Source organism: Ahaetulla prasina, chromosome 8 (genome assembly GCF_028640845.1).
Source record: "Ahaetulla prasina isolate Xishuangbanna chromosome 8, ASM2864084v1, whole genome shotgun sequence".
Lineage (NCBI taxonomy): Eukaryota > Metazoa > Chordata > Lepidosauria > Squamata > Colubridae > Ahaetulla > Ahaetulla prasina.
This window is the reverse complement of record NC_080546.1, coordinates 88645153-88672099: the sequence shown is the minus strand read 5'-3', so window position 1 is coordinate 88672099 and position 26947 is coordinate 88645153. Positions and strand designations below refer to the sequence as shown.

At 41.9% G+C, this 26947-nt stretch overlaps 2 protein-coding genes across 4 annotated transcripts in view; one reads left to right on the top strand and one right to left on the bottom strand.

Annotated features, from left to right (window-relative positions):
* The window catches only part of UBE2K (ubiquitin conjugating enzyme E2 K), a 37709-nt gene extending 20586 nt beyond the window's left edge, over nt 1-17123 (bottom strand). The window contains exon 1 of the mRNA XM_058192974.1: nt 16965-17123. Coding sequence (XP_058048957.1) covers nt 16965-17027 — 63 coding nt within the window. The 5' untranslated portion in view covers nt 17028-17123. The remainder of the gene's footprint in view (nt 1-16964) is intronic.
* Nucleotides 17124-17329: 206 nt separating this feature from the next.
* Nucleotides 17330-26947, top strand: part of SMIM14 (small integral membrane protein 14) — a 44155-nt gene continuing 34537 nt past the window's right edge. The window contains exons 1-2 of one of the 3 annotated variants that reach the window (XM_058193936.1): nt 17330-17460; nt 25174-25278. The gene's annotated coding sequence lies outside the window, so the exon portion shown is untranslated. Of the gene's footprint in view, nt 17461-17527; nt 17575-25173; nt 25279-26947 lie in introns of those variants that run through there. The other 2 variants (XM_058193937.1, XM_058193939.1) reach the window with 2 other exon arrangements.

Sequence of the window (26947 nt, the reverse complement as noted above, 5' to 3'; positions counted from 1 at the left end):
TACTTAAGTTTTCTGGCAACCTTCTAACGGTTCAGTCTTGGCACCAATTCTTTAAGTAAACTCAGGCCTGGCTGAGCTGCATAAAGCCACCCCTCTCCTTACTACTCAACAGTCCCGGAGGGGAGGTGGTGGTCCACAAGGTCAGCCACGGTAAAAATTTGACGAGGCCCCGTCACTTCGCTTCTTGTGCTGTTTAAAAATGTACTACATGCAGCCCGCGTGCTCCGAAATGGCCGTTGCCTTCTCAGAGCCGCCACACAGCTGTTAAGCTGTTAAAAATGCCGCCTGAGCCCTCTGCAAGCAAAGGAACTCTGAAAGGCCCGGGCACGGATGCAAAAGGGGTCCTCAGCCGAGGGAAACCCTCCTGTCGCTCTTCGTGGCTCCGGTGCACTCGCCTGGTGGCGGCCGCTGCCAAACACCACTAACGTCGCTTTGCTGCACAAGTGAGGCCATCGGATCCTGCGCTGTAATTAAATTCAAAACGGCTGCAGTGTATAGCTATAAAAACACCTAATCAAGAGAACCCCAAAATTCCATCCGAATGAGCTCAGGACTGAGTTAAAACTGGGAGCATCTGCAAAGGGGCCATCTCTTCAAGTTTGAACCCAGTCCATAGAGCTACAAGACAGAGTGATACCCATGCCTGGAGTCTCGAGTTCTCCGGCAGGAAAACACAAAAGTACTCAGGACATAGTACAATAAATCTTTAAACTGTTGTTTTTCCTTGGATAATGAGAAAGTTTCCCATTATCCTGTGGTGCTTGCCAAAGTGGCCTCAGTTTATAGCAAATTCTTTATTCCTACTAGTTAAAACCATTTAAACGGTGCTTCAATAACGTTACAGTCATTTAAATCAACAATTTTATTAAAAACAACACACCCTAAATTACTCATTTCCTTTCAAGTATTTCCAGCAAGTTTCTATATAGCCAGCCTATACTCTCCACAATTTTTCCACCTGAGCACAAGGTCCATAATACTGCAAATGTTATTGTGTAAAATAATGTTGTTAAACAAGTCACTCTGGTTCACTGCAACTAATTTGCCGCTCAGTAGTCTTATGGCCTTTAACAGACGCAGCCATCTAACCTTTACAAATACGTATTTGGTGGTGTGTGTCTGCAAATGCTAGGAAGAACTCAGGAAGAACTAGAGTAGAATGAATGCTTGAAGCACCTAGAAGCAATAGTGTACTCATTTTTCCTTTTTTTAATGGAGATTCCTCCCCTCCAAAAATCAATTAACACCCAATCATATCCCACACGTTGTAGCTGCAAAGGAGGTAACTAAACTCCTTATCAAAATTACAGATTGTGAAAAATAAAAAAGAAACATTACCCTTCGCAGTTGTTATTTATAGCCTCCATTAAAAGTACACCTCAGAGTCCACATTCAATAATTTTTCCTCTTCCACACCTCCCTTATCTTAAGAAATTCTTCCTCTATTGTTATTTTACATTATCTTATCTATCGTGGTGCCTTTGTTTGAGATGGGTAGTTGTATAAATGTGATTGATAACTGAAATAAGTTTCACTGAACAACTACGACAAACAGCCTGTGCATTAATTTGGGGTTTTAGCTTCTTATCTCAGGGCAAACCCTCAAGTCCCTATAGCAGACTTTCTACTTTTCAATTGTCAAAGGATGTCGGTGGATTTATCTGAAAAGGTCTTTGTTGAAATTTCCAAATCTTGGCCGAACAAGGGGGAAAAAAATCCATTGCCATTGGCATTGTTTGTAAAATTGCATAATTCAGCGAAGTTTGTCGGTTTGCATCGTTTATGTGATGCATATTACGTGATGAGTTATTTACACCACCACATAATTTGCAACAGTTAAGACAAAATCTTTTATACGCAAGCCTGTATTTGCAAAAAGGAACAACACAGCCCCTTGATTCTCGCTTTCTCTATTCCTTGAGACCTTCCTTCTAATATCATTTGCCACTAGCAAACGTAGTGGACATGGTTTTTTCCCCCCACATTTATTTTAATTCACAGTTTATTGGATTGTTTTAACTCTACAGTTGTGCTGGTGTCGTGGGAATTATTGTCTGCTGCTTTAAAACAAAAACAGCAAATGGATAAAAACGCTTATGGCTCACTTACAAATCCCATCAACATCGATCCCGTCAGCGTTACAAATCTGGCGGCTACAAACAAAGCTGCGCAACAGTCAAAATTTCTACCTGTTAATTTAATTATGTTGACGCTGCTGTAAGCTGCCTTGCGAACACATGCTTTTAAAGCAGGGGTCTCCAACCTTGGCAACTTTAAGCCTGGAGGACTTCAATTCCCATAATGCCCCAGCCAGCTTTGCTTTAAAACCCCTGTTTTAAACTAAACACCTGAACACCACAACACAACAAAACCGGCTTGAGAAATGAATAGTTGTGCGCAAGGAAATGTGAAAGTACGTTACGAGGATATGGACATGCCAATCAAACAGCCAGTGTTTCATGTTAACAGGTAGGTTTTGCTGAAAATAAGGTTCATTGGCTTTTCCCCACGATCGATTCTAAAGAAAAAGAACAGATTTCATTGCCTTTCTCAGAGAATTTATACAGCTGAAATTATGGATGTTTGTGTCAGTGGTGAAATCCAATTTTTTTTACTACAAGTTCTGTGGACGTGGCTTGGTGGGCATGGCAGAGGAAGGATACTGCAAAATCCCCATTCCCTCCCCACTCCTGGGGCCAGCCAGAGGTGATATTTGCCGATTCGCCGAACTGCTCAAAATTTCCGCTACTGGTTCTCCAGGACCTGCTGGATTTTACCCCTGGTTTGTGTATAGGCAGTCTTTGACTTAACCATTCATTCAGTGGTTGTTTGAAGTTACAATGGCACTGAAAAACACGATTGCTCAGTTTTCACACTTACAACCGTTGTTGCAGCATCCCCATGGTCACGTGATCAAAATTCAGATCGTATCTGTGACGCTGGCCGCGTCCCAGGGTCATGTGATGCCCTTTTGCGACCTTCTGACAAGCAAGAGTCAGTGGGGAAGTCAGATACACCACACAATGGTGTTACTAACTTAACAACTTCAATGATTCACTTAACAACTGTGGCAAGGAAGGTGGTAAAACGGGGGCAAAATTCACTTAAGAGCTGTCCTGATTAGCAACGGAAATTTGGGGCTCAATTGTGATGAGAAGTCGAGGGCTACCGGTATCGCCATTTTTTTCTCACAGCGCTATCTCCCTTATCACCTGAACTACTTTTCTAGCGGTCTTCCCATCTCATTTATGATCCAAGGGTCTTATGGTTTCAAACGTCTTAGAGAATGCAATCAAACTCCACAAAAGTTGGCATCCTGGTCTAATTTCTAAAATGTCACATAGAAAACCGATCCAGTACATGGAATTAATTTTATTGTATTGAATTAAAAATATAATATGAAAGAAATGAAATCAATCTTCTCTCCTGGCTGTATCTGGGGAATGCTCTATAGACTGTTGTGACCCAGGCCCAAGTAGGTAGTAATAAACTTAGTTCGTGGAAAAACAAACAAACAAACTTTATTCGAACAGCTGGGAATTACTTAATTCCCAGCATCGTTCAACTCAGAGTAAAACAAATGCCTCCCAACACAAATTCCTCAGTTATCTCGCAAACCTTGGTCCAATTAGGCAAACTGCCAAAGGCCCTTCCTGGCAAACGTCCAGAAGCCACAAAAACAAAGACGGATACGAAGCAGAGGACAAAGCAGGAGACGCAACTACAATGTTGTTTTCCAGCAAAGCTGAAATGCAGTTGTTGGTCTGCTTTAAGCCTTATGGGAGGGGCCAATCATCTCTTGGCCCTACTCCCAAGTCGTCCTCTCTACTTGAACTGCTCTTGCCTTCTGGCTGCTCTTCTCATGCATGCATTAGGAACAGGCTCCTCCTGTTCCTCTGCCTCACTACTATCAAGCTCTGGAGTCCACACCTCACTTCCCGATGGCCCTGGCCTCACCTCAGCCTCATCGCTGTCTGACTCCGTTGCCAGCTCCGTAGGCTGCTGACGGACCACAACATAGACCAGGGGTCTCCAACCTTGGCTGTGGACTTCAAGCCCCAGAATTCCTCAGCCTGGCTCTGCCTCTGGGAGTTGAAGTCCACAAGTCGTAAAGTTGCCAAGGTTGGAGACCCCTGCTGTAGACTGTGCATTCCCGATCTGTTCCATTGGGATGTTTACTTGGTAATCATAAATCATAAAAACATAGGCTTTTCACGGATCTACCTTCTTTGGCGGTGTACAACAAAAAACATTGTCATATATGCATTTAGTTTACAAAATGCAGCTTTCCCAATTACTCCCAGTGTAAGGTTTCTTTATGCACCCTGAAGCACATAGGCAAGGAAGATTCTGCAAACTTTTTTGAACAAGGCAAGTTAATGGGTACATCATTTTGCAGCAGATCTCTGAAAACACATACAGACCAATTCCAAAATAGCTGCCTGGGAATACAGACGCGCTTATTCTTAGGACAAGTGGTATGGGACAGCAGCCAAAAATATAATCCAAAGAAGGGTAAAAGGTCTCATTTCTATTGATTTTTCATGCTCTTGCGGTGAGGAACTTTAAACCAGCTTCTGCATTGCAAGGATTTTTTTTGTCATTTTTTTTTTCTTTTGAAGAAGGAAACTTGCTTTTTCCAAAATTTTGCCTTTGGTATGAGCGAGATGAAGAATGCCATTTTATATTCGCATTCTGCTAACAACAATAGTAGGGAAACATAACTCTTGATAGCATTTTAAGACTAATGCTCACTTTCTCAAAAATAAACCAACAAAGTACCTTCCAATTTAACCGTTTTCTCTACATTTTAAGATGAGTTTGCAGATTGCCTGTTTGAATTTTAACGTAATTGTTTACGGAAAGTAGCCTTCAAGTGACTGGATATTCTGCAAACACAAGATTTGCTAAGATTAATCCATTCTAAGGTAGAGTTTATCGCATTTTGCACAAATTTCTAATTGCCTTGAACCTGAATCTTTAATGTTCCTGAAAAGTTCTATATTATATAGCTGTCTACATAGGTTGCAGAACATACTTCTGTGTCTCTCTTTTTTTTTAATTTGAATTTATATCCCGCCCTTCTCTGAAGACTCAAGGTGGCTTACACTGTGTTAAGCAATAGTCTTCATCCATTTGTATATTATATATATACAAAGTCAACTTTTTATTGCCCCCAACAATCTGGGTCCTCATTTTACCTACCTTATAAAGGATGGAAGGCTGAGTCGACCTTGGGCCTGGTGGGACTTGAACTTGCAGTAATTGCAAGTAGCTGTGTTAATAACAGACAGACTTAGTCTGCTGAGCCTCCAGAGGCCCTTTAGTCTACTATTTATTATTTATTTATTTATTTAATCATATTTTTATACCGCCCTATCTCCCAAGGGACTCAGGGCGGTTTACAGCCAACTAAAACATAAATATAAATACAAGTTAAAACCCCAATTTAAAAAACTTATTCAATACGGCCGAATATTAAAACCACAATAAAATAGTAAAACCCCATTAAAACCAAATTTAAAATTTAAAATTCTAGTCCAGTCCTGCGCAGATAAATAGATGTGTCTTAAGCTCGCGGCGAAAGGTTCGAAGGTCAGGAAGTTGGCGAAGTCCTGGGGGAAGTTCGTTCCAGAGGGTGGGAGCCCCCACAGAAAAGGCCCTTCCCCTGGGCGTCGCTAGCCGGCACTGCCTGGCTGACGGCACCCTGAGGAGTCCCTCCCTGTGAGAGCATACGGGTCGGTGGGAGGTAATCGGTGGCAGTAGACGGTCCCGTAAGTATCCCGCCCCAATGCCATGGAGCGCTTTGAAGATAGTTACCAAAACCTTGAAGCGCACCCGAAAGGCCACAGGTAGCCAGTGCAGTCTGCGCAGCCGCATTCTGGACCAACTGGAGCCTCCGGGTGCTCTTCAAGGGGAGTGAAGATGCTATAATACTATGCTGCCCACATTTTTTATTCTTCAGTTGTGTTTGTGATATTCTACAATGCTACTTTAAAATTACATGTTTTTGCTTTCCTTCAATTTTTTTTTCATCGAAAGGCATGTAACCGTTAAAATACGGTGTTTCCTCAAAAATAAGACCCTGTCTTATATTTTTTTGAACACTGAAATAAGCACTTGGCCTTATTTTCGGGGAGGTCTTTATTATTTCGGGGCATGTGGAGCAAGACGGGGCTCCTCTTGCCGTCTTACCTGATTTCCAGCTCTGCGTTTAAATATTTTCAGGAGGGCTTATTTTTTGGGGGGAGCCTTATTTTAGCGCATGCGCTTAAAAGCCCGATTGGGCTTATTATCAGGGGATGTCTTATTTTGGGGAAAATAGGGTACATAAACGAGGTATATTATAATGTCAGTCGTGTAACCATCTGAATATGTCATGCTGTTCACAGAATGGTAACAGCAAAGTGCAATTATTCATTAATTTTTTATAATGCTAAATTACTGAAGCTTCCGTGTAGTTATTGTATTTAGTAAATGCATAAGGAGGGAAGTAATGATGTATTCCCCTTGTGCACAGATGTTACAAATTATAGTTTGATAACATCTAACTACGCTTTGAAATGCCAACAACGTATGGAGTAGATAAAAAAGATGGAAATTTCTTGCAGAAAAATTGCCATGTTATTTTTTTTCCCCACTGAAACCCTAACATTTTTAGAAATAGATACAATCAAATTTAAAGCTGTAAATATTCCCTTTCAGATCATCATTCTTAGGAAGCACATTTTGTAAATTAGGTTAGATGCGCTGAACTCAATATATTAAATCATGTTTGCTATCTTCTCTTTACTTCGAAACACTTTAGGAAGCCTCAATGATTGAAAACGGTACTTTTCCAATTCAATTTTTTTTTTGGGGGGGGGGAACCCACACTGCAGAATTTTTTTTAAAAAAAAATGGATTAAAAATTAATCCAGCTTTAGGACATTATATTTTGTAGGAAATCTTTCAATTTACATTGTGTGTTTAAAAGGCTGCACAAAATGGGATATTTTTTTTTAGTGAAACTTATTCCAGGTAAATGGAAATAAAGATAAATAATAAAGGGCCGCGGTGTGGCTCAGGCTGTAAGAAGCCTGTTATTAAACACAGCTGCCTGCAATTACTGCAGGTTCTAGTCCCACCAGGCCCAAGGTTGACTCAGCCTTCCATCCTTTATAAGGTGGGTAAAATGAGGACCCAGATTGTTGGGGGGGCAATAAGTTGACTTTGTATATAAATATACAAATAGAATGAGACTATTGCCTTACACAATGTAAGCCGCCCTGAGTCTTCGGAGAAGGGCGGGATATAAATGTAAAAAAAAAAAAAAAAGATCGTAGCTATATACTTTAAAAAAAAACCTGAATCAATGTATAAAGAGGCATTGCTATGTTAAGACAAATTTATAGACATGTCAAAAAGCAGGCCCATCCCATTGATCCGTTTTAACTTTTTCATCCTATTTCAACACTTCATCACGTGACCTACAGCTCTCTCTCCTACTGATATCAAAGTGCACTGAGTCTGTCATTTGCACCTCTATAACTGTCTGGTTCGGTTCTGCAACCCAACAAGAAAAACACAGACTTCAGAGGATAATTAGAACTGCAGAAAAAATAATTGCTACCAACCTGCCTTCCATTGAGGACCTGTATACTGCACGAATCAAGAAGAGGTCCGTGAAAATATTTGCAGATCCCTCGCATCCTGGACATAAACTGTTTCAACTCCTACCCTCAAAACGACGCTATAGAGCACTGCACACCAGAACAACTAGACACAAGAACAGTTTTTTCCCGAAGGCCATCACTCTGCTAAACAAATAATTCCCTCAACACTGTCAGACTATTTACTGAATCTGCACTACTATTAATCGTTTCATAGTTCCCATCACCAATTTCTTTCCACTTATGACTGTATGACTATAACTTGTTGCTGGCAATCCTTATGATTTATATTGATATATTGACCATCAGTTGTGTTGTAAATGTTGTACCTTGATGAACGTATCTTTTCTTTTATGTACACTGAGAGCATATGCACCAAGACAAATTCCTTGTGTGTCCAATCACACTTGGCCAATAAAATTCTATTCTATTCTATTCTATTCTATTAGTCTACCACTAGAAAGACCTGCACAGATTATACATACAGGGGAGATCCCAAACGTGCTTCCACCACTGGACTTTCTTGTTTTTTTCTTTTGAAGATGTTTTGCTTCTCAGCCAAGAAGCTTGTTCAGCTCTGACAGGATAGTTTGCAATAATACAGGATAATTGCAATAATACAAGAACAACCAATAGATTTAAACTTAATGTCAACCGCTTTAATCTAGATTGCAGAAAACATGACTTCTGTAACAGAATCATCAATGTTTAGAATACTTTCCCTGACTCTGTGGTCTCTTCCCATAATCCCAAAAGCTTTAACCAAAAACTTTCTGCTATTGACCTCACCCCATTCCTAAGAGGACCATAAGGGGCGTGCATAAGCGCACAAACGTGCCTACTGTTCCTGTCCTATTGTTTTTCTTTTCTTATATATATATATATATATATATATATATATATATATATATATATATATATATATATATATATATATATATATATATATATATATATATATATATATATATATATATATATATATATATGTTTTCTGAGGTTTTCAGGGGTGTTTGTATATAGGTCTTTGGTTGTTCGGGTTTTCTCGCGTGTAAAATTGGAAGTGTCTTGGCGACGTTTGACGAAGTCTCATTCGTCATCTTCAGGCTTCAACCGTGCTTCTGGGAGCAATGTGTGATCGCAGCTGTTTCTTCCTTTTAACTGCTAGTGGGGTTTGAACTGATTGGGTGGGAGCTTGGCTGTGCTCTGATTGGATGGGGTTTTCTGTGCTCTGATTGGCTGGGGTGTGTCCTGTGTTGGTGGGGGCTTGGTTGTGCTCAGTCTAGTCTGTGCTGCAGGGGATTTGAGCTGGTGAGCTGCATAGCTGTTGTTTGGCTTTGTGGTCGTGCTACATCTTCATAGTGGGTGTCAGTCTGCTGCATGTATGGATTGGAGGGTTTGAAATGGCTAATGTTGCAGCTGCGGTCTGGCTTCTGGTCCTTGGTGCTTCATGATCAGTGTGGGTTTGGGTCTGCTTTCTGGGTGGATGTGCGGTGGTGACATCCTGTGTGGACCTTGTGAGTGTGGGTCTGGTGTCATTCCTCGTGTTAGGGACTCGTTTGTCAATAAGGCGGGTTTCCAAATGGCTGGTAGGCGGAGGTGTCATCTCGTTTGTTCATGCTGTGTGGGCGTTTTCTATCTCAATGGCTTCTCTGATTATTCTGTTGTTAAAGTGTTCAATTTTGTTGATAGTTCTGGTCTTTTTAAAGTCAATATCATGTCCTGTGACTTTAAAGTGTTGGACCAGGGAAGAAGTTGGTTCCTCTTTTTTGAATGAGTTCTTGTGTTCTTCAATGCGTGCACTTATTCTTCTGTTGGAACCAACTTCTTCCCTGGTCCAACACTTTAAAGTCACAGGACATGATATTGACTTTAAAAAGACCAGAACTATCACCAAAATTGAACACTTTAACAACAGAATAATCAGAGAAGCCATTGAGATAGAAAAACGCCCACACAGCATGAACAAACGAGATGACACCTCCCGCCTACCAGCCATTTGGAAACCCGCCCTTATTGACAAACGAGTCCCTAACACGAGGAATGACACCAGACCCACACTCACAAGGTCCACACAGGATGTCACCACCGCACATCCACCCAGAAAGCAGACCCAAACCCACACTGATCATGAAGCACGACCAAGGACCAGAAGCCAGACCGCAGCTGCAACATTAACCATTTCAAACCCCCCCAATCCATTCATGCAGCAGACTGACACCCACTATGAAGATGTATATATATATATATATATATATATATATATATATGCTTATACCTCCTAATATTTACTCATATATATATATATGCTTATACCTCCTAATATTTACTCATATATATGTTTATATACTATATAACCTTTCTGTATGATACTTACATATATTGTTGTGACAAAATAATAAATAAATAAATAAATAAATAAATATATAAATATATAAATAAATAAATAAATAAATAAATAAATAAATAAATAAATAAATAAATAAATAAATAAATAAATAAATAAATAAATAAATAAATAGTGGGGAATGGGAGGATTTATGCTTCTTCCAGACAACTGGTCATCTGCATCCTTTGAGAGGGTCCTTGAAGCCCCTGGAAGTTTATCTGTGTCCTCTCACCCGAGTGGTGCAAATGGTTCCTGTAGTCTGCAATTTTCTTCCCCCTCTGGAAATCCCTTCCTACTCCCACATCATTCCAAGGGTGTTTATCCCAAATTGTATAGCTGAAAGTCTGTAGAGATTCTCAGTCATCCAGGTCATGGTTGTCCCAAAGTTGCCTTTTCAGGAGGCAACTGGACTGTCTGGTTTTTTTCTTTTGAAGACATTTTGCTTCTCATCCAAGGAGCTTCTTCAGCTCAAGACCTTCAGATGTGGATGACTGAGAATCTCTACAGATGTTTAGCGATACAATTTGGGATGAACACTCTTGGAACGGTGTGGAGTAGGAATGGGTTTCCAGAGGGGGGAAAAATTGCAGACTACAGGAACCATTAGCACCACTCAGGTGACCCTGAAGACATAGATAAACCTCCAAGCGCTTCAAGGACCCTCAAAAAGGATGCAAATATCTAGCTGCCTGCAAGGAATGTAAATCCTTCCCTTCCCTACCATCCAGTCAGAGCTGAAGAAGCTTCTTGGATGAGAAGCGAAATGTCTTCAAAAGAAAAAAAACAAAAAAAGTCCAGTTGTCTTCTGGGAAGAAAAAGCACCTTTGGGACAACCATGACCTGGATGATTGAGAATCTCTACTGACATACAAGGAGAGGTGACACAAGAAGGGAACTTTTGCTGTCCAGAAAGAACATCAAGACTCAAAGTTTGCTTATGAGTGGCTAGATAAAGACCAGGAGCCTCTGGAACAATTTGGGCCTGCAGATTCAAGAATTATTTGGCCCTCTGGACCTCGTGGGGAGATCCAAAGACAGAATTTTATCAGAGGAACCCCATAAAGCAAGGTGATGGTGGGAATGATACGGTTTGTGGCTGCTTGGATGCCTGGTGGACCAGGTGGCCTAGATCCAAAAGGATTTTTAGATTTTTTTTAGCACAGTTGAGTAAGAGACAGTAAAGTCTGCTGTTTAAAATTACGAATCCAGTTTTTATTTTTCCAAATTATCAGCAGCTTACTCGGATTTTCAGAGACAGCATGCTTAACTGGGAGATGGATAACCAACTCCATCCATTCCCAGATAGCACAGTTCATATGCTATATGTACATCCTGGTCCACTAGCACTGATATTACCTAGTTTGGGTAATGAAACATCTGCAAGAAAACAACCAAACTCGGAGAGCACCAAAGATCTCTTATCAGCTACCTTATTTTCATTTGTTCAGCTGATATTAAAGGTAAAGGTAAAGATTCCTCTTGCACATATGTGCTAGTCGTTCCTGACTGTAGAGGGCAGTGGTCATCCCCATTTCAAAGCCAAAGAGCCGGCGCTGTCCGAAGATGTCTCCGTGGTCATGTGGCCGGCATGACTCAACGCCAAAGGCGCACGGAACGCTGTTACCTTCCCACCAAAGGTGGTCCCTATTTTTTCTACTTGCCTTTTTTACGTGCTTTCGAACTGCTAGGTTGGCAGAAGCTGGGACAAGTCACGGGAGCTCACCCTGTGACGCGGCACTAGGGATTCGAACCGCTGAACTGCCAACCTTTTGATCGACAAGCTCAGTGTCTTATCCACTGAGCAACCACATCCCTATTCGGCTGACATTAGGAAGGCAATATTGAAGGGAAAAGTAGAACTACCGTATATACTCGAGTATAAGCCGAGTTTTTCAGCACGTTTTTTGTGCTGAAAAACGTCCCCTCGGCTTATACTCGGGTCTATACGGCTTATACTCGAGTTTGTTTTTTTTTTAAGCCCCTCGGCTTATACTCGAGTATATACGGCTTATACTCGAGTATATACGGCTTATACTCGAGTTTTTTTTTTCTTTTTTTCACATTTTACCGGACGGAAGCCCTGCCGGTGCAGTGGGAGGGCGGGGCGGGGGGGCCGCCAGCCTTCTCAGCTGGGGGAGGGAGGGTTTCCCCAACCGGTAGGTGCCTCATTTCCCACCCTCGGCTTATACTCGAGTCCCCAGTTTACCCCAGTTTTTGGGGTAAAATTGGGGACCTCGGCTTATACTCGGATCGGCTTATATTCGAGTATATACGGTACTTAAATAAATACTATCTCAAGCGTTAAAACCACCGTAAAAATAGATAATATCCAGCCAATTATATATTTTCTATTAGAACAAGGACAGATATAGACATCACATTCTTACATAAATTACGAATTCTAATGTTCTTTAGAAAGCAGCCCATTTACAAACATCCCTAATTTTCTAAGGTGTGATTGTCCACCAAGATATATAAAATAGGCTTTGTAAGTAAATGCATATGGGCAGTCCTTGATTTACGACCATAATTTTTTGTTGCTAAGTGAGACATTTGTTAAGTGAATTTTGCCCAATTATACAATCTTTCTTCACACAGTTAAGTGAATGACCAGAGTTGTTAAATCAGTACATGGCTGTTAAGTGAACCTGGTTTCTCCAATGACTTTGCTTGTCAGAGAGTCACCAAAGGGGATCATATGACCCTGGGATGTAGCAACGGTCATAAATATGAACCAGTTGCCAAGCATCTGGATTTCGAACACATGACCACAGGGATGCTGTGTCATTACAACTTTGGTCACTAAACAAACTGTTGTTGGGGACAACCTGAAGCTTGAAAAGTTAACGTGAAAGAAAGCTAAAGGTATTTAGATTAAACATGATATGACACATCTTTGTTGGAATTAAGCTGTTATATAAATACATTTAGAATTGGGTCAACTGGATCTTTTTATACAATAAAACTGAGAAGCAATACTTTCAAGCTGTTCAATGCTAGTTCCTGAAATTATTTTACCAAATGGGCCTCTGGTGGCTCTACAGACTAATGCAGTCTGCTATTAACACAGCTGCTTGCAATTACTGCAAGTTCAAGTCCCACCAGGCCCAAGGTTGACTCAGCCTTCCATCCTTTATAAGGTAGGTAAAATGAGGACCCAGATTGTTGGGGGCAATAAAAGTTGACTTTGTATATAATATACAAATGGATGAGACTATTGCTTAACACAATGTAAGCCGCTCTGAGTCTTCGGAGAAGGGCGGGATATAAATTCAAATAAAAAAAAAATCAGACTGTTAAGAAGAATCACATACATTCCAAAGTAGTAACAAGTGTTCAGTTATCTTTGATTTCATGTACAACATTAAATAGTGTCTCGGTGATCAATGCTTGTATTTCAGGAAAATATATTTCCTGAAAGGCAGGGGTATGTGGCCATCTCTATTTCAAAGTGGTTGGCATTTTACTGATGTTGAGGAAAAGCAGAATTATTACGACTACGACAGGATGGTCGTAGAATTTCTGGAACAAGAATTTCTTAGTTGTAAACTAAACTAGTATTGACTATTGAGTAGTATCTGGTTCAAAATACTACACATTTTGTGAAAATAAGTGAAAATAGTACTGAACTAGTAAAAAATAGGACTAAGACTATACATACCACTCTGAACAAATTGGAGTAAGACCTGGATACAAATATAATGCATTATAATGCTCACTTTTTCACTATTATCAGTTCTGCCAACTGATATATGTTCTTAGTCCACTGAGATATACAGATCTGAGTGAAGATTTAAAGGGCCTTTGGGAAGAATATCGTGCGAATTGATAATACACAGCATCAACAGAACGTATTTTTAAATGAAAGAACTGTTTTTTAATGTGGGCCCCTTCATCAATTTTTACAATCCACTATGTACGTACTGAGAGGAATCCTTTTTTAAAATAAAAATAAAAACATCCTCTCAATGAATTCTCATCCAAAGGGCAGAGTTACTGGTGAACATTTAAAATGTGAAAGAATGAAATAAGAGTTCTTTTAACCAATGGTTATATAGGTTATAATTACATCTGATTCTTTCCATATCATTCCATATCATAGGGAAATATATGTGCTCCATCTTAAATATATTTGGTTCCAATAATTTTTCAAACAAATTTTGCAATATTGCAGGTTCAAGTCCCACCAGGCCCAAGGTTGACTCAGCTTTCCATCCTTTATAAGGTAGGTAAAATGAGGACCCAGATTGTTGGGGGGCAATAAGTTGACTTTGTATATAGTATACAAATGGATGAAGACTATTGCTTAACACAATGTAAGCCGCCCTGAGTCTTCGAAGAAGGGCGGGATATAAATGCAAAAAAACAACAACAACAGTTTCTCCAGTCTAATATAGCTTTCCACAGTCCATGCATTTTAACACATCACCCCATGCACTGTATGAAAGTAGGTTGTTGACTTGATTTCGGCTTAGCATTTCGCACACCAAAGGCCAACAAACAGACAATAGTTTAAGGCTTACTCACTACAATTAAATAGACAACACACAGGTCTTTGTAATTTCTTTCCTTCCTTAGTGCTAATTCATATTTCTGGCTTGCTCAAGCGCTTAACCAAAGGTCCAAGGCAAGATTAGTTAAAAGAACTAGGGATTGACTAAAAAAAAAAAAAAGCCACAATCATTTGCTTAGCTGAATTCTGGCTTATTCCACAAACTCTGGTTTTTCTAATCTGCCAAAGTATGAAGTCTATTATGAAGCCTTGCCTATTTTACATACTCTGATGTTTTACTCTTTCTGCATTCACACATATACACATGGATTGGATTACAGAAAACTTTGCCCATTACACCAACAACAGGGAAATTTCCCCAAAGACCAAGGATTCTGCTGCCAGGATGAACTCCTCAAAGGCACACAACACTACTTTTAACTTAAATCCTACTGGAAAAACTTTCCTCTGACCCGGTCAGATTCCCTGGTCAACTGGACGGAGTAGCAGACCTGTAAGGACGCATCCCAACCTAGATGGAAGACTGCTGGGCCTATAAATGGAAAAAGAAGGGCTTGCTTCTTTATTAGATTTTGTCCTGCCTTTATTACGTTATATGTAACTCAAGGTGGCAAACCTAATGCTTCTTCCTCCTATTTTCCCTGAAACAACCACCTGTGAGGTGGGTCAGGCTGAGAAAGAGAGACCGGCCTAACCAAAGTCACCCAGCTGCCTTTCATGGCTAAGGCAGAACTAAAACTCCCAGCCTCCTGGTGACTTATCCAAAGTCACCCAGTCAGCTTTTATGCCATACACAAGACTAGAACTCCCAGTCTCCTGATGACTGGCCCAAAGGCACCCAGCTACCCTTCTTGTCTAAAGCTGGCCTAAAACTCACCATCTCCTGGTGAATGGCCCCAAGTCACCCAGCTGGCTTTTATCCATACACAGGACTAGAACTCCCAGTCTCCTGGTTACTAGCCCAAAGGCACCCAGCTACCTTTCTCGGGCCTAAAACTCACCATCTCCCACAGGACGGCCCAAGGGCACCCAGCCGGCTTTTGTGGCTTATGGAGGAACTAGAACTCCCATCAGCCAGTACTTAGCTGCTGGACTAGAACTCCCAGTCTCCTGGTGACTGGCCCAAAGGCACCCAGCTCCCTTTCTTGCCTAAGCCAGGCCTGAAATTCACCATCTCCAGAGGACTGGCCTCAAGTCATCTGGCCAGCTTTTATACCATATACTGGACTACAACTCCCAGTCTCCTGGTGAGTGGCTCAAAGGCACCCAGCTACCTTTCTCGGGCCTAAAACTCACCATCTCCCGAGGACAGGCCCAAGGGCACCCAGCCAGCTTTTGGAGGAACTAGAACTCCCATCACCCAGTAGCTGTTGGACTAGGACTCCCAGTCTCCTAGTGACTGGCCCACAAGGCACCCAGCTACTTTTTGCGGGCCTAAAACTCACCATCTCCCACAGGATGGCCAAAGGGCACCCAGCCAGCTTTTTTGTGGCTTATGGAGGAACTAGAACTCCCAGTAGCTGCTGCACTAGGACTCCCAGTCTCCTGGTGATCTGGCCCAAAAGGTACCCAGCTCTTTCTCAGGCCTAAAATTCACCATCTCCCGAGGACTGGCCCAAAGGCACCCAGCCAGCTTTTGTGTGGCTTACGGAGGAACTAGAACTCCCATCACCCAGTAGCTGCTGGACTAGGACTCCTAGTCTCCTAGTGACTGGCCCAAAAGGCACCCAGCTCTTTCTCCGGCCTAAAACTCACCATCTCCCGAGGACTGGCCCAAGGGCACCTAGCCAGCTTTTGTGTGGCTTACGGAGGAACTAGAACTCCCATCCCCCACTAGCTGCTGGACTAGGACTCCCAGTCTCCTGGTGACTGGCCCAAAAGGCACCCAGCTACCTTTCTCGGGCCTAAAACTCACCATCTCCCTAGGACTGGCCCAAAGGCACCCAGCCGGCTTTTTTTTTTTTTGGTGGCTTAAGGAGGAACTGGAACTCCCATCGCCCGGTACCTTCTTTTTTCTTCCAGCAGCAAATGATACCCCACCCCCCACTTCTAACACTTCACTGAGGGGGGAGGGAAAGAGAAAGGAAAAGGATTTAAACCTCGCCTCACAGGGTTGGAGGCTCTTGGCCATGGGGGGGGGGGAGAACAGGCCTGCCCCCCCCTCACTTTCCCTCAGGAGTTGCTTCTCCCCGCCCCTCCCCCCACCTCAGCGGAAGCCCCCTCGGGACAGCCCTCCCCCCCCTCCCGTCATCCCCTGGAGAAGGAGAAGCGGCAACAGGCCGCCTCAGCCCCGGGCAGGCCAGGAGACCCCAGCCGGGATGAGCCCCTCACCGCCGCCCGGCGAGCGCTGGGGGTAGGAAATGGGGGGAGGGGGGGGAGAAAAAAAGGGGGGGGGTTTGTAAAGGCTGACCTCCTCGCTCTTCAGCACTTCTTTGAACTCCCGCTTGATCCGCTGCACCGCGATATTGGCCATCTCGGCAGCGGGACCCGCCAAAACCCAGGTCGCTCCCGCCGCCGCTGAGCCGGGCCGAGCTCCGCCGCCAACCGTCACCACCGCCGCCACCGCGGGAGAAGCTCCGGCGGCCCGTCCAAAATGGCGCCCGCGCCGAGCATGCGCGTTACGCCTCCCGGAGCCGGCCTCTTCCTCTCCGTCATAGTGGAGGGGGGGCGCGCGGCCCGACGCGACGCGACGCGACGCGACGCAGCGCCGGCGGAGGTGTGGGAGGGGGCGGGGCCTCCGAAAGGGAGGTCGCCGTGTCGTCACTCGCCCCGCGACGGCGTCGCCTTGGGAACGAGGCGCGAGAACCGTTAGAAGAGGAGGCGTTTCTTTTACCTGAAGGGAAACCGACGACGGGAGCTTTTTTTTCCGAGCGAGGGCTTCCCTCATGGCGGCCGAAAAGGCTCTGGTGAGGAAATCCGCCGCTCCCGGCGCCTTGGTTTACGTTTCGGCCCCCCGGCTTGGTCTCGGAGCCTGTCTCCCGGGACAAATCGACCCCCGCGAAGCTTTGAGGCCTAGTCAGGTGGGTGCAACTGCCCTCTGAAAGGCTGGGGAGTTGCGGCGGGGTAGTGGAGATGGCCAGCTGGAAGGCAGGGCCTTGTATTTCTCTCTCTCTTTGGGTGTGTGTTGGAGAATAGAGATGAGGCCCTTCAGTATAATGCTCTGCTGCCCAAATTTCAAAGTAAGCGGGGTTAAGATTGTACACTTGTTTTGTGACTAAGGCATGCAGAAAGGGTAGCCCGTCCTCCTTTTTTAGAATAGAATAGAATAGATATTTTTTTATTGGCCAAGTGTGATTGGACACACAAGGAATTTGTCTTGGTGCATCTGCTCTCAGTGTGCATAAAAGAAAAGATACGTTCATCAAGGTACAACATTTACAACACAATTGATGGTCAGTATATCAATATAAATCATAAGGATTGCCAGCAACAAGTTACAGTCATACAGTCATAAGTGGAAAGAGATTGGTGATGAAGACAATGAGAAGATTAATAGTAGTGCAGATTCAGTAAATAGTTTGACAGTGTTGATGGAATTATTTGTTTAGCAGAGGCCTTCGGGAAAAAACTGTTCTTGTGTTTAGTTGTTCTGGTGTGCAGTGCTCTATAGCGTCGTTTTGAGGGTAGGAGTTGAAACAGTTTATGTCCTGGATGTGATTTTTTATTTATTTGTTAAATTTATATGCTGCTCATCTTTCTACCATGCCCCTCGGGGCTACTTACCATACCATAAATGGCAGAACAGCAATTATAGGATTAAATATTATTAGTAACCTTGATTATCACTAAGTGTTGTATCGTATGATTCTTCGTGAATGCATTTTTTTTTGTTCTTTTCTTTTTATGCTGAGAGCATATGCACCAAAGACAAATTCCTTGTCTGTCCAATCACACTTGGGCAATAAAGAATTCTAGATAGATAGATAGATATGGATAGATAGATTAGATAGATAGATAGATAGATAGATAGATAGATAGATAGATAGATAGATGTAGATGTAGATGATAGCTATAGCTATGGATGGATAGATAGATTAGGTAGACATATAGATAGATGTAGATAGATAGATATGGATAGATGATAGATAGATAGATAGATGATAGATAGATAGATAGATAGATAGATAAGAAAGAAAGAAAGAAAGAAAGAAAGAAAGAAAGAAAGACATTCTGCGAACTCGGGAACGAAAATAATTAACTTTTTATTCTACTAAGCTTTCGTCAGCCATCCCCTGACATCGGCAGAATATTAAACTACCATTACAACAGCAAAAACAACACAGCTAAGTACAATTATAAGTTGACTTTGTATATAATATACAAATGGATGAAGACTATTGCTTGACATAGTGTAAACCGCCCTGAGTCTTTGGAGAAGGGCGGGATATAAATGCAAATAAAAAAAACCACAGCTAATTACAAGCGGGAGGCGGTTGGAAGGGCCTATCGTGCACGCAATGGCCAAATTGACTAATGACATATAAAAATCTCTAATGGTAGTTTAATACTCTGATGATGTCAGCAGATGGCTGATGAAAGCATAGTAGAATAATTTTTTAAATTATTTTAGTTCCAGAGTTTGCAGAATGTCTGTTTCTTTCTTTACAAGTGTAGGAAGTTAGCACCCACCCCTCTCCTAGAAGAATGAAATATTTTACAAAATATTACAAAGGGCAGAATATTATATTTCCCTGGATGAGAAATGGAGAAACATGTTTTAAGGACAAAGCAGCTTCCTGCAGCTTCCTGCCTCCCCCCACCTTTGTCAATGGGCTAGAGGCAGAAACTCATTCTCCCCACCTTTGTCAATGGACCAACATCTGCAACACAATAGGACCCATCTAGCAACAGAAACTCATCACATGGCACCTGGGAAGATTACATCAGCCAGCAAGGCTAGCTAAGACCCCCCCACCCCCTGGGAGTCAGGATACTCTTCCTGTGCCCCAGGAAGTTCAAAGCTCAGAGAAAGCATAAAACCAAGGCACGCTCAGTATCTCGTCCCTTTTTCTGTTCAGGAACTCAAACCATGTGAACCTGTCCTCCATTAAACCATCTTTCCAAGCAGTCTCCATGTTTCCAGTGTCTTTATCCCCACTTGGAACTGAACCCAGATGGACATTTCTTCCAACACAAGTATACCTGGAACTCGTATTTTTAGAATATATATGTATACGTATGTCTGTGTATATGTATATGTATATGTGTGTGTATATATATATATATATATATATATATATATATATATATATGTGTGTGTGTGTGTGTGTGTGTGTGTGTGTGTATATATGTATATCTACATCTATCTATCTATCTATCTATCTATCTATCTATCTATCTATCTATCCAATCAATCTATATATATGCAAAACGTTCAGTCATAGAATGGAACTAGAATGGGAATTAGAATTGGATTGAATAGGAATTAGACTTAGACTAAGAATTGGAATAGGAATAGAATAGAATAGAATAAAGCTAAAACGTTAAAGTTGCTATTAAAAAGGGTTTAGAAGGCCAATGGGTAGGTGGGATGGAGGTGAGATTTTGTACAGGAAGTCCTTAGCTTACAACAGTTCATTTAGTGACTATTCAAAGTTACAACAGCACTGAACCAAGTGACTTATGACTGTTTTTCCACACAAACATTCTGTCATCCCCATGGTCACATGATCAAAATTCAGACTCTTGGCAACTGGTTCATATTTATGACGGTTGCAGTGTCCCAGGATCACGTGATTCCCTTTTGCGGCCTTCTGACAAGCAGAGTTAATGGGGAAGCCAGATTCCCTGAACATCTGTGGTAAGAAAAGGTAAAATCGGGCAAAATTCACTGAACTGTCTCATTTAGCAACAGAGGTTTTAGACTCAATTGTGGTTGTAATTTGAGCTCTACCTGTACTAGTCAACTAGCCGCTACCAAAACTGGATGCCCTCATTGGGACAACAAGCCAATTGGCAAAGCCAGGTTTTCTAGGCGCTTTTCAGAAGGCAAAGATTTTGCCTTTCCCCCCCAAGTTTGTGGTTGTTCAAAGGCAAAGTGATAATCTTTACAGTTTAGGCATCTCTTTAATCTACAGGAGCTTCTCTGCCACCCAAAATAGATTCCTGTCTTGTCCCATCTTTTAAAAAAAAATGATTGTTTTTTCAAATTGTGACATTCAAATATTCCAAGACCTTCTTGATTGCTTAATCCTTGATGGGTGATGGGTGATGTTAAAATGTATACCACTTTGATATCTTCATTACCAGTTTTAAGACAGTTGTACCTGTTTCGTTAGTTGACTAAGTTCATCTTAATCCCATTTTTTTTTCACTGTGTCTCTTTTTTTTTAATTTGCATTTATATCCCGCCCTTCTCCGAAGACTCAGGGCGTTAGATTATATGTTAGATTATGTTAGCAATAGTCTTCATCCTATTTGTATATTTAAATACAAAGTCAACTTATTGCCCCCAACAATCTGGGTCCTCATTTTACCTACCTTATAAAGGATGGAAGGCTGAGTCAACCTTGGGCCTAGTGGGACTAGAACCTGCAGTAATTGCAGGCAGCTGTGTTAATAACAGACTGTCTTACCAGTCTGAGCCACAGAGGCCCTCTTGACTTTTATTAGTAGAGGCTGCAGTTCCTGCATTTTTGGCCATCACATTAGTGTCATCAGGAAAGTGTTGGTCATTGATGTTTCTTCTCCCAATTTGAAAAAACATGCTCTTTTTTCCCAATCAGGTTTCCTTCAGATATATTCATATAAATATAGGTTGAAAAAGAATAAGGGGAGAGCATACAGTTTGTCTCTTTTGCCAATGTGGTGCCTATCCGTTTCTCCATGTTCCCTACCCATACTTATAGGTTTCACATGAAGGAAATGAGATTTGGGAATTCTCATTTTTCTAAACAAATATCACAACTTGACATGATTGACATAATTTAAGGTCTTTCTATAATCAGTGAAGCACACACTGGCTTCTTTTTTTGTAATCTTTAGCTTTCTCGATTATGCAGTATGCATCAGCGTAAAGCCACACTTTAAAAAGTAGATGGAATCCCAGGACCTATAGGTCATTGAAAATACACCTGTTTTTAATTCATATTTCTAGTCCATCTAACTCAGCTCTGTAAAATGACTTTGGCAGTTTCACAAAACTAAAAAAGAAAATATTACCTATGAAAAGAATACTGTCTCAGGAGAACAGGGCCTCTGGTGGCTTAACAGGCTAATGCAGCCTGTTATTAACAGCAACTCTTGCAATATTGCAGGTTCAAGTCCCACCAGGTCCAAGGTTGACTCAGCCTTCCATCCTTTATAGGGTAGGTAAAATGAGGACCCAGATTGTTGGGGGGCAATAAGTTGACTTTGTATATAGTATACAAATGGATGAAGACTATTGCGAGTCTTCGTAGAAGGATGGGATATAAATTCAAATAAATAAAAAAAACAGGTTAGAAAAGCATTTCCCCACATCACCCACAACCTTAAAGAGGAACATCAAGTATCCTAACCTAAAAACTTGGGGAAAGAGCTGAGTTTTACTCATGCTCCTGATTAAACAAGCCCACACAGTGTAGCATGTCATATCTGTAACAGTAATGAATGCGCTTAGGAGGTAAATTGGGTCAGAGGTTTCATTCAACTAGATGACAAAATAATGTTGATTTCAGGGGCCTCAGATGTAAAAGAACAACATCCTTATAGATTGGCACGATGATTGTCTGCTCTTCGTGCCTTGGGTTTATGGAAATGTACCATGCCCGGATCAAAACAGATTTTTGTAAATCTCAGATATAATGAGACTGGAAAGGCCTATAAACCATTTCTAAAGCCTTTGCAATCAGAAAAAATAATTGCTACCAACCTGCCTTCCATTGAGGACCTGTATACTGCACAAATCAAGAAGAGGGCCGTGAAAATATTTACAGATCCCTCACATCCAGGACATAAACTGTTTCAACTCCTACCCTCAAAACGACGCTATAGAGCACTGCACACCAGAACAACTAGACACAAGAACAGTTTTTTCCTGAAGGCCATCACTGCTAAACAAGTAATTCCCTCAACACTGTCAAACTATTTACTAAATCTGCACTACTATTAATCTTCTCATAGTTCCCATCACCAATCTCTTTCCACTTATGATTGTATGATTGTAACTTTGTTGCTGGCAATCCTTATGATTTATATTGATATATTGACCATCAATTGTGTTGTAAATGTTGTACCTTGATGAATGTATCTTTTCTTTTATGTACACTGAGCGCATATGCACCAAGACAAATTCCTTGTGTGTCCAATCAAACTTGGCCAATAAAAATTCTATTCTATTCTATTCTATAAACAAGTGTAAACAGAAGAAATGAGAACAACTGTTATCCTTTATAGGAGCGGTCATCCAGTAAAAATTACCTCCCAAAATAAGGTATAATCATAAAGAATCTGCAGGCTATTCTTGTATTGCCTGATGTGGTTGTTCCATGGGCTCACCACAAGAAAAATATGAGGATACAAAAACAGAAACTGCTTCCCCAAAATATATATGGCCATTTATCTCAAGTTAAAGACCATGTAAATGAATCCAGCAGAGTACTAAAACGGGAGATAGAAAAGTGGAACTTTCTGGCACTAGGGAGAAAAGGGCTTGAATGAACAAAATTTCAATAAAAGAACGTCCCTCACCTGCAAACCATGTGAATAAAAATGCCAGGGCACAAATGGCTTACAATCGTGGCAGGAACAATGCATTCTAGATTGTACCAGGAAATTCTACAGAAGAATGTTGATTTCTACCCATGAACTGTAAGCCTGAGTGTGAGTCATATAGTATAACAATGACCTAAAGACACAAATCCACCAGAATAGCTGAAGCAGCAGAAATTTCACGATTCGGAAGCCCCGACTATAATAACCAAACTGAAATTTTGTGGCATTACCTTAAATGGGCACTTCATGCAAGCTCTGAAGCTGTTTAAGAGGAGTAGACCAAAATGCCGCCAAGGTAATATGCAACATTAATCAACAGATAGATACCTCAAATGTTTCCTTGAAATCATTGCCAGAAATAGAAATGCCAACAGTAAATCTAAAACTTAAAAAGTATTTTTTTTTCTAACACAGGCAGAGAATGTTGGCTCAGTGAAAGCAAGGAACAGTTTCTGGGGTGTTTTGTTTGGCGGTTTGCCTAATTGGACCAAGATTTGCGAGATAACAGGGATTTGTGTTGGGAGGCATTTGTTTTACTTTGAGTTGAACGAAGCTGGGAATGAAGTAATTCCCAGCTGTTCGAATAAAGTTTGTGTTTTCACAGACTGAGTTTCTTACTACCTACTTGGGCCTGGGTCGCAACAGTATGTTGGGTTTCTTGATATCTCAGGGGTTGCCACAAAGAATAGGGAGTCGGGCTGTTCTCCAAAGCACCTGAGGTTAGAACAAGAAGCAATGGGTGGAAACTGATCAAGGAAAGAAGCAACTTAGAACTAAGGAGAAATTTCCTGACAGTTAGAACAATTAATAAGTGGAACGACTTGCCTGCAGAAGTTGTGAATGCTCCAACACTGGAAATTTTTAAGAAAATGTTGGATAACCATCTGACTGAGATGGTGTAGGGTTTCCTGCCTGGGCAGGGGGTTGGACTAGAAGGCCTCCAAGGTCCCTTCCAAGTCTGTTGTTGTTATATTGTTATACTGATAGGAGATACTGTCGTTAAAAAGTAAAATGCTATATTACATGGGGTAGAATGTAGCTGCCATGGCACTTTGCAAGATAACCACATATTAGTTCAATTGATCATTGAAGACACAACTTTTGTAAATGAGCTTAAAATGTTTCAGTCAAATAAAGCTGTATTTTTGATATTTCTTTGGCAAAACCAATGAAGTCTTCAGTCAGATTTTTTTTTTAATTAAAACTTTATTCATGCAACCCTGCAATTCGGGAAACCTCTAGGGCCATGTTGGCGAACCTCTCTGCGGGCACGCGAGCTGTTGCCTAGCTCAGCTCTACCACGCATGTGTACACGCCACCCGCCAACTGATTTTCAGGTCTCTGGTGTGGGGGTGAGGTGCCTGTGGAAGATGCACATGCATGCACGGGTCACACGGACGGGGGCGGGGGAAACGTTGGGGGGTTGCATGTGCAGGGCACATGGGGGACATTGCATTATGGGTGTGGGCACGCCCCCCACACTTTTGGCACACAACGGCACAAAGGTTAGCCGTCACTGCTCTAGGGTCACAGTAATGTAAATTTCTAGCCATCAGCAGATTCAGGTTGTGAATTTACAGGTCTATAACTCGTCTCAAAGCTCAAAAATGTTGGCTCTATTTGAGAGGTCATCGGTGCTCTCTGAGCTAAATTGTTTTTCCTGCAAAGGAAAGAGAGCAAATCCCATTTCCTTCTAGCACTGATGATGCTACCTACTTGGGTAATAAAACATCTGCAACAAAGCAGCTAAGCTCAGAGGGGACCAAAGACCTTAAAGGTAAGTAAGGGGCCCAGGATTCAGATAACACACTTACCCAACTTGCTCACTTGTTTGTGGATCTTCCCACAAGTGCAAGGTTGGATGGGATGGGTCCGCTAACACATTTAGCAGTCCAAAACAAATCATTTTATGCCTTTTATTGCAGGACTTTCTCAAATGCTGTTCTTGGGGACCTTTGGGTGATGTAAGAATTTGATGGAATTACTTGAGACCTGAAGGGCAAAAAAGATCCAGTGTTCACTTGGATACAGTGAGTTTTGTTCATCTGGGAATTTTTTATTTATTTATTTATTTTAGATAACGGGTTCCGTATCGGGGGGGGGGGCGAATTGAAATTTGAAAACCCTTGTCTTGATGGACTGTGTAAAGCAGCTTTCACTCAGTTGTAGTGGATGCTCATCTTGACCTCTTATTGCAGTGATGGCTAACCGTTTTTCCATTGCGTGCCGGGGGGGGGGAATTGTGCGCGCATGTGCCCACACCCGTAATTCTATGCACGTGGGTGCAACCCGTGCATGTGGGCGCAACCCCCCTCCCCCCCTGCTCCTGGCACTTGATGGCCCGGTAGGCCCATTTTTACCTGGCTCCAGAGCCTCTCTATGAGTCTGGAGAGGGCGAAAACTGTGTTCCCTACCCCTCCGGAGGCCCGAAACTGCCCATTTGCCAACTTCCGGTTGGACAGGAAGTGACGTTTTTTGCTGTCCCTAGCCTCCAGAGCCTCACTAGGAGTCTCTGGAGGCTGGGTACAGCCAAAAAAAAGTCACTTCCTGTCCAATTGGAAGTTGGTAAACGGGCAGTTTCGGGCCTCCTGAGGGCCTCCGGGAGGGTGGGGAACGCTGTTTTCACCCTCCCCAGACTCATAGAGAGGCTCTGGAGCCAGGTGAGAGAGAAAAACTGGCCTTCCCCACCTCACCTTTCCAGGCTCTCCGGAGGCAGGAAACAGCCTGTTTCCCTACTTCTAGTGGCCCAGAAGGCCCAAAAATCAACTGGCTGGCGCGCCAGAGCTGAGCTCGCGTTCTCACTGATATGGCTACGTGTACCACCTTTGGCAAACGTGTCATACATTCGCCATCATGGCCGTATTGCATCCATTACCGAGCAGTGAAATATGATGTTAATGACTTCAATTTCCTATCTCCAAGGCTCCCTTAGTAGAGTGTTATGGATTTGACACTGTGTTATTGTTGTGTTCCTCTCCCATCCTTAGGATAAGCTAAAGAGTAGCATAGCATTATGGAAAGCTGGCATGGATTGGCTTGGCGACTAATTTATACCCCTGACTGTTGTGCAAGCTAAAACATTGGGGTATTTTGGTAGAGAAACTCATTCGGTTTAACAAGTTGTGCGAACATAGCCGAACTATAAGAAAGCCGTTTTCAGCTTGGAGTTTTGAAGCGAGCAGGCTTATTTTAAATACCGAAATTTAGAAAAATTGGAAGCATTTTTCCCGCCTGATAAAGGGTTTTAGGAATTAGAATGCATTTTTAGGTTTTTTGAAAAAGTGAAGCAATATCTGGATAGCAACAGGTGCTGTGTTATATCATCATAAGAGTTAGGGTTTTTATGAGAATTACAGAAGACTGCTGAAACAGAATACTGGAATAATGTATTTCTCTCTTTTAAATTGTAATTATATATTTACAAATATACATTGTGTTAATAATTGGTGTATTATACTGTACATTCTGTATACTAAACCAGTCTTATGGTAATAAAAATCTTTAAGCGAGACTTGTTCTATTTTTTTTTTACCGGGTTATGTAATGTCCTGTTTGAATTGGCTTGCATTATGAGATGGTTAGACTGTTCTGCTCTTTATTGTTTATGTTATGCTTAATGACCAATGTAAATAACATTGCACAGTAAGGTCTTTAAGCTCTATCATTATATAATGTAAAGTTTATTTTATTATGTACAAA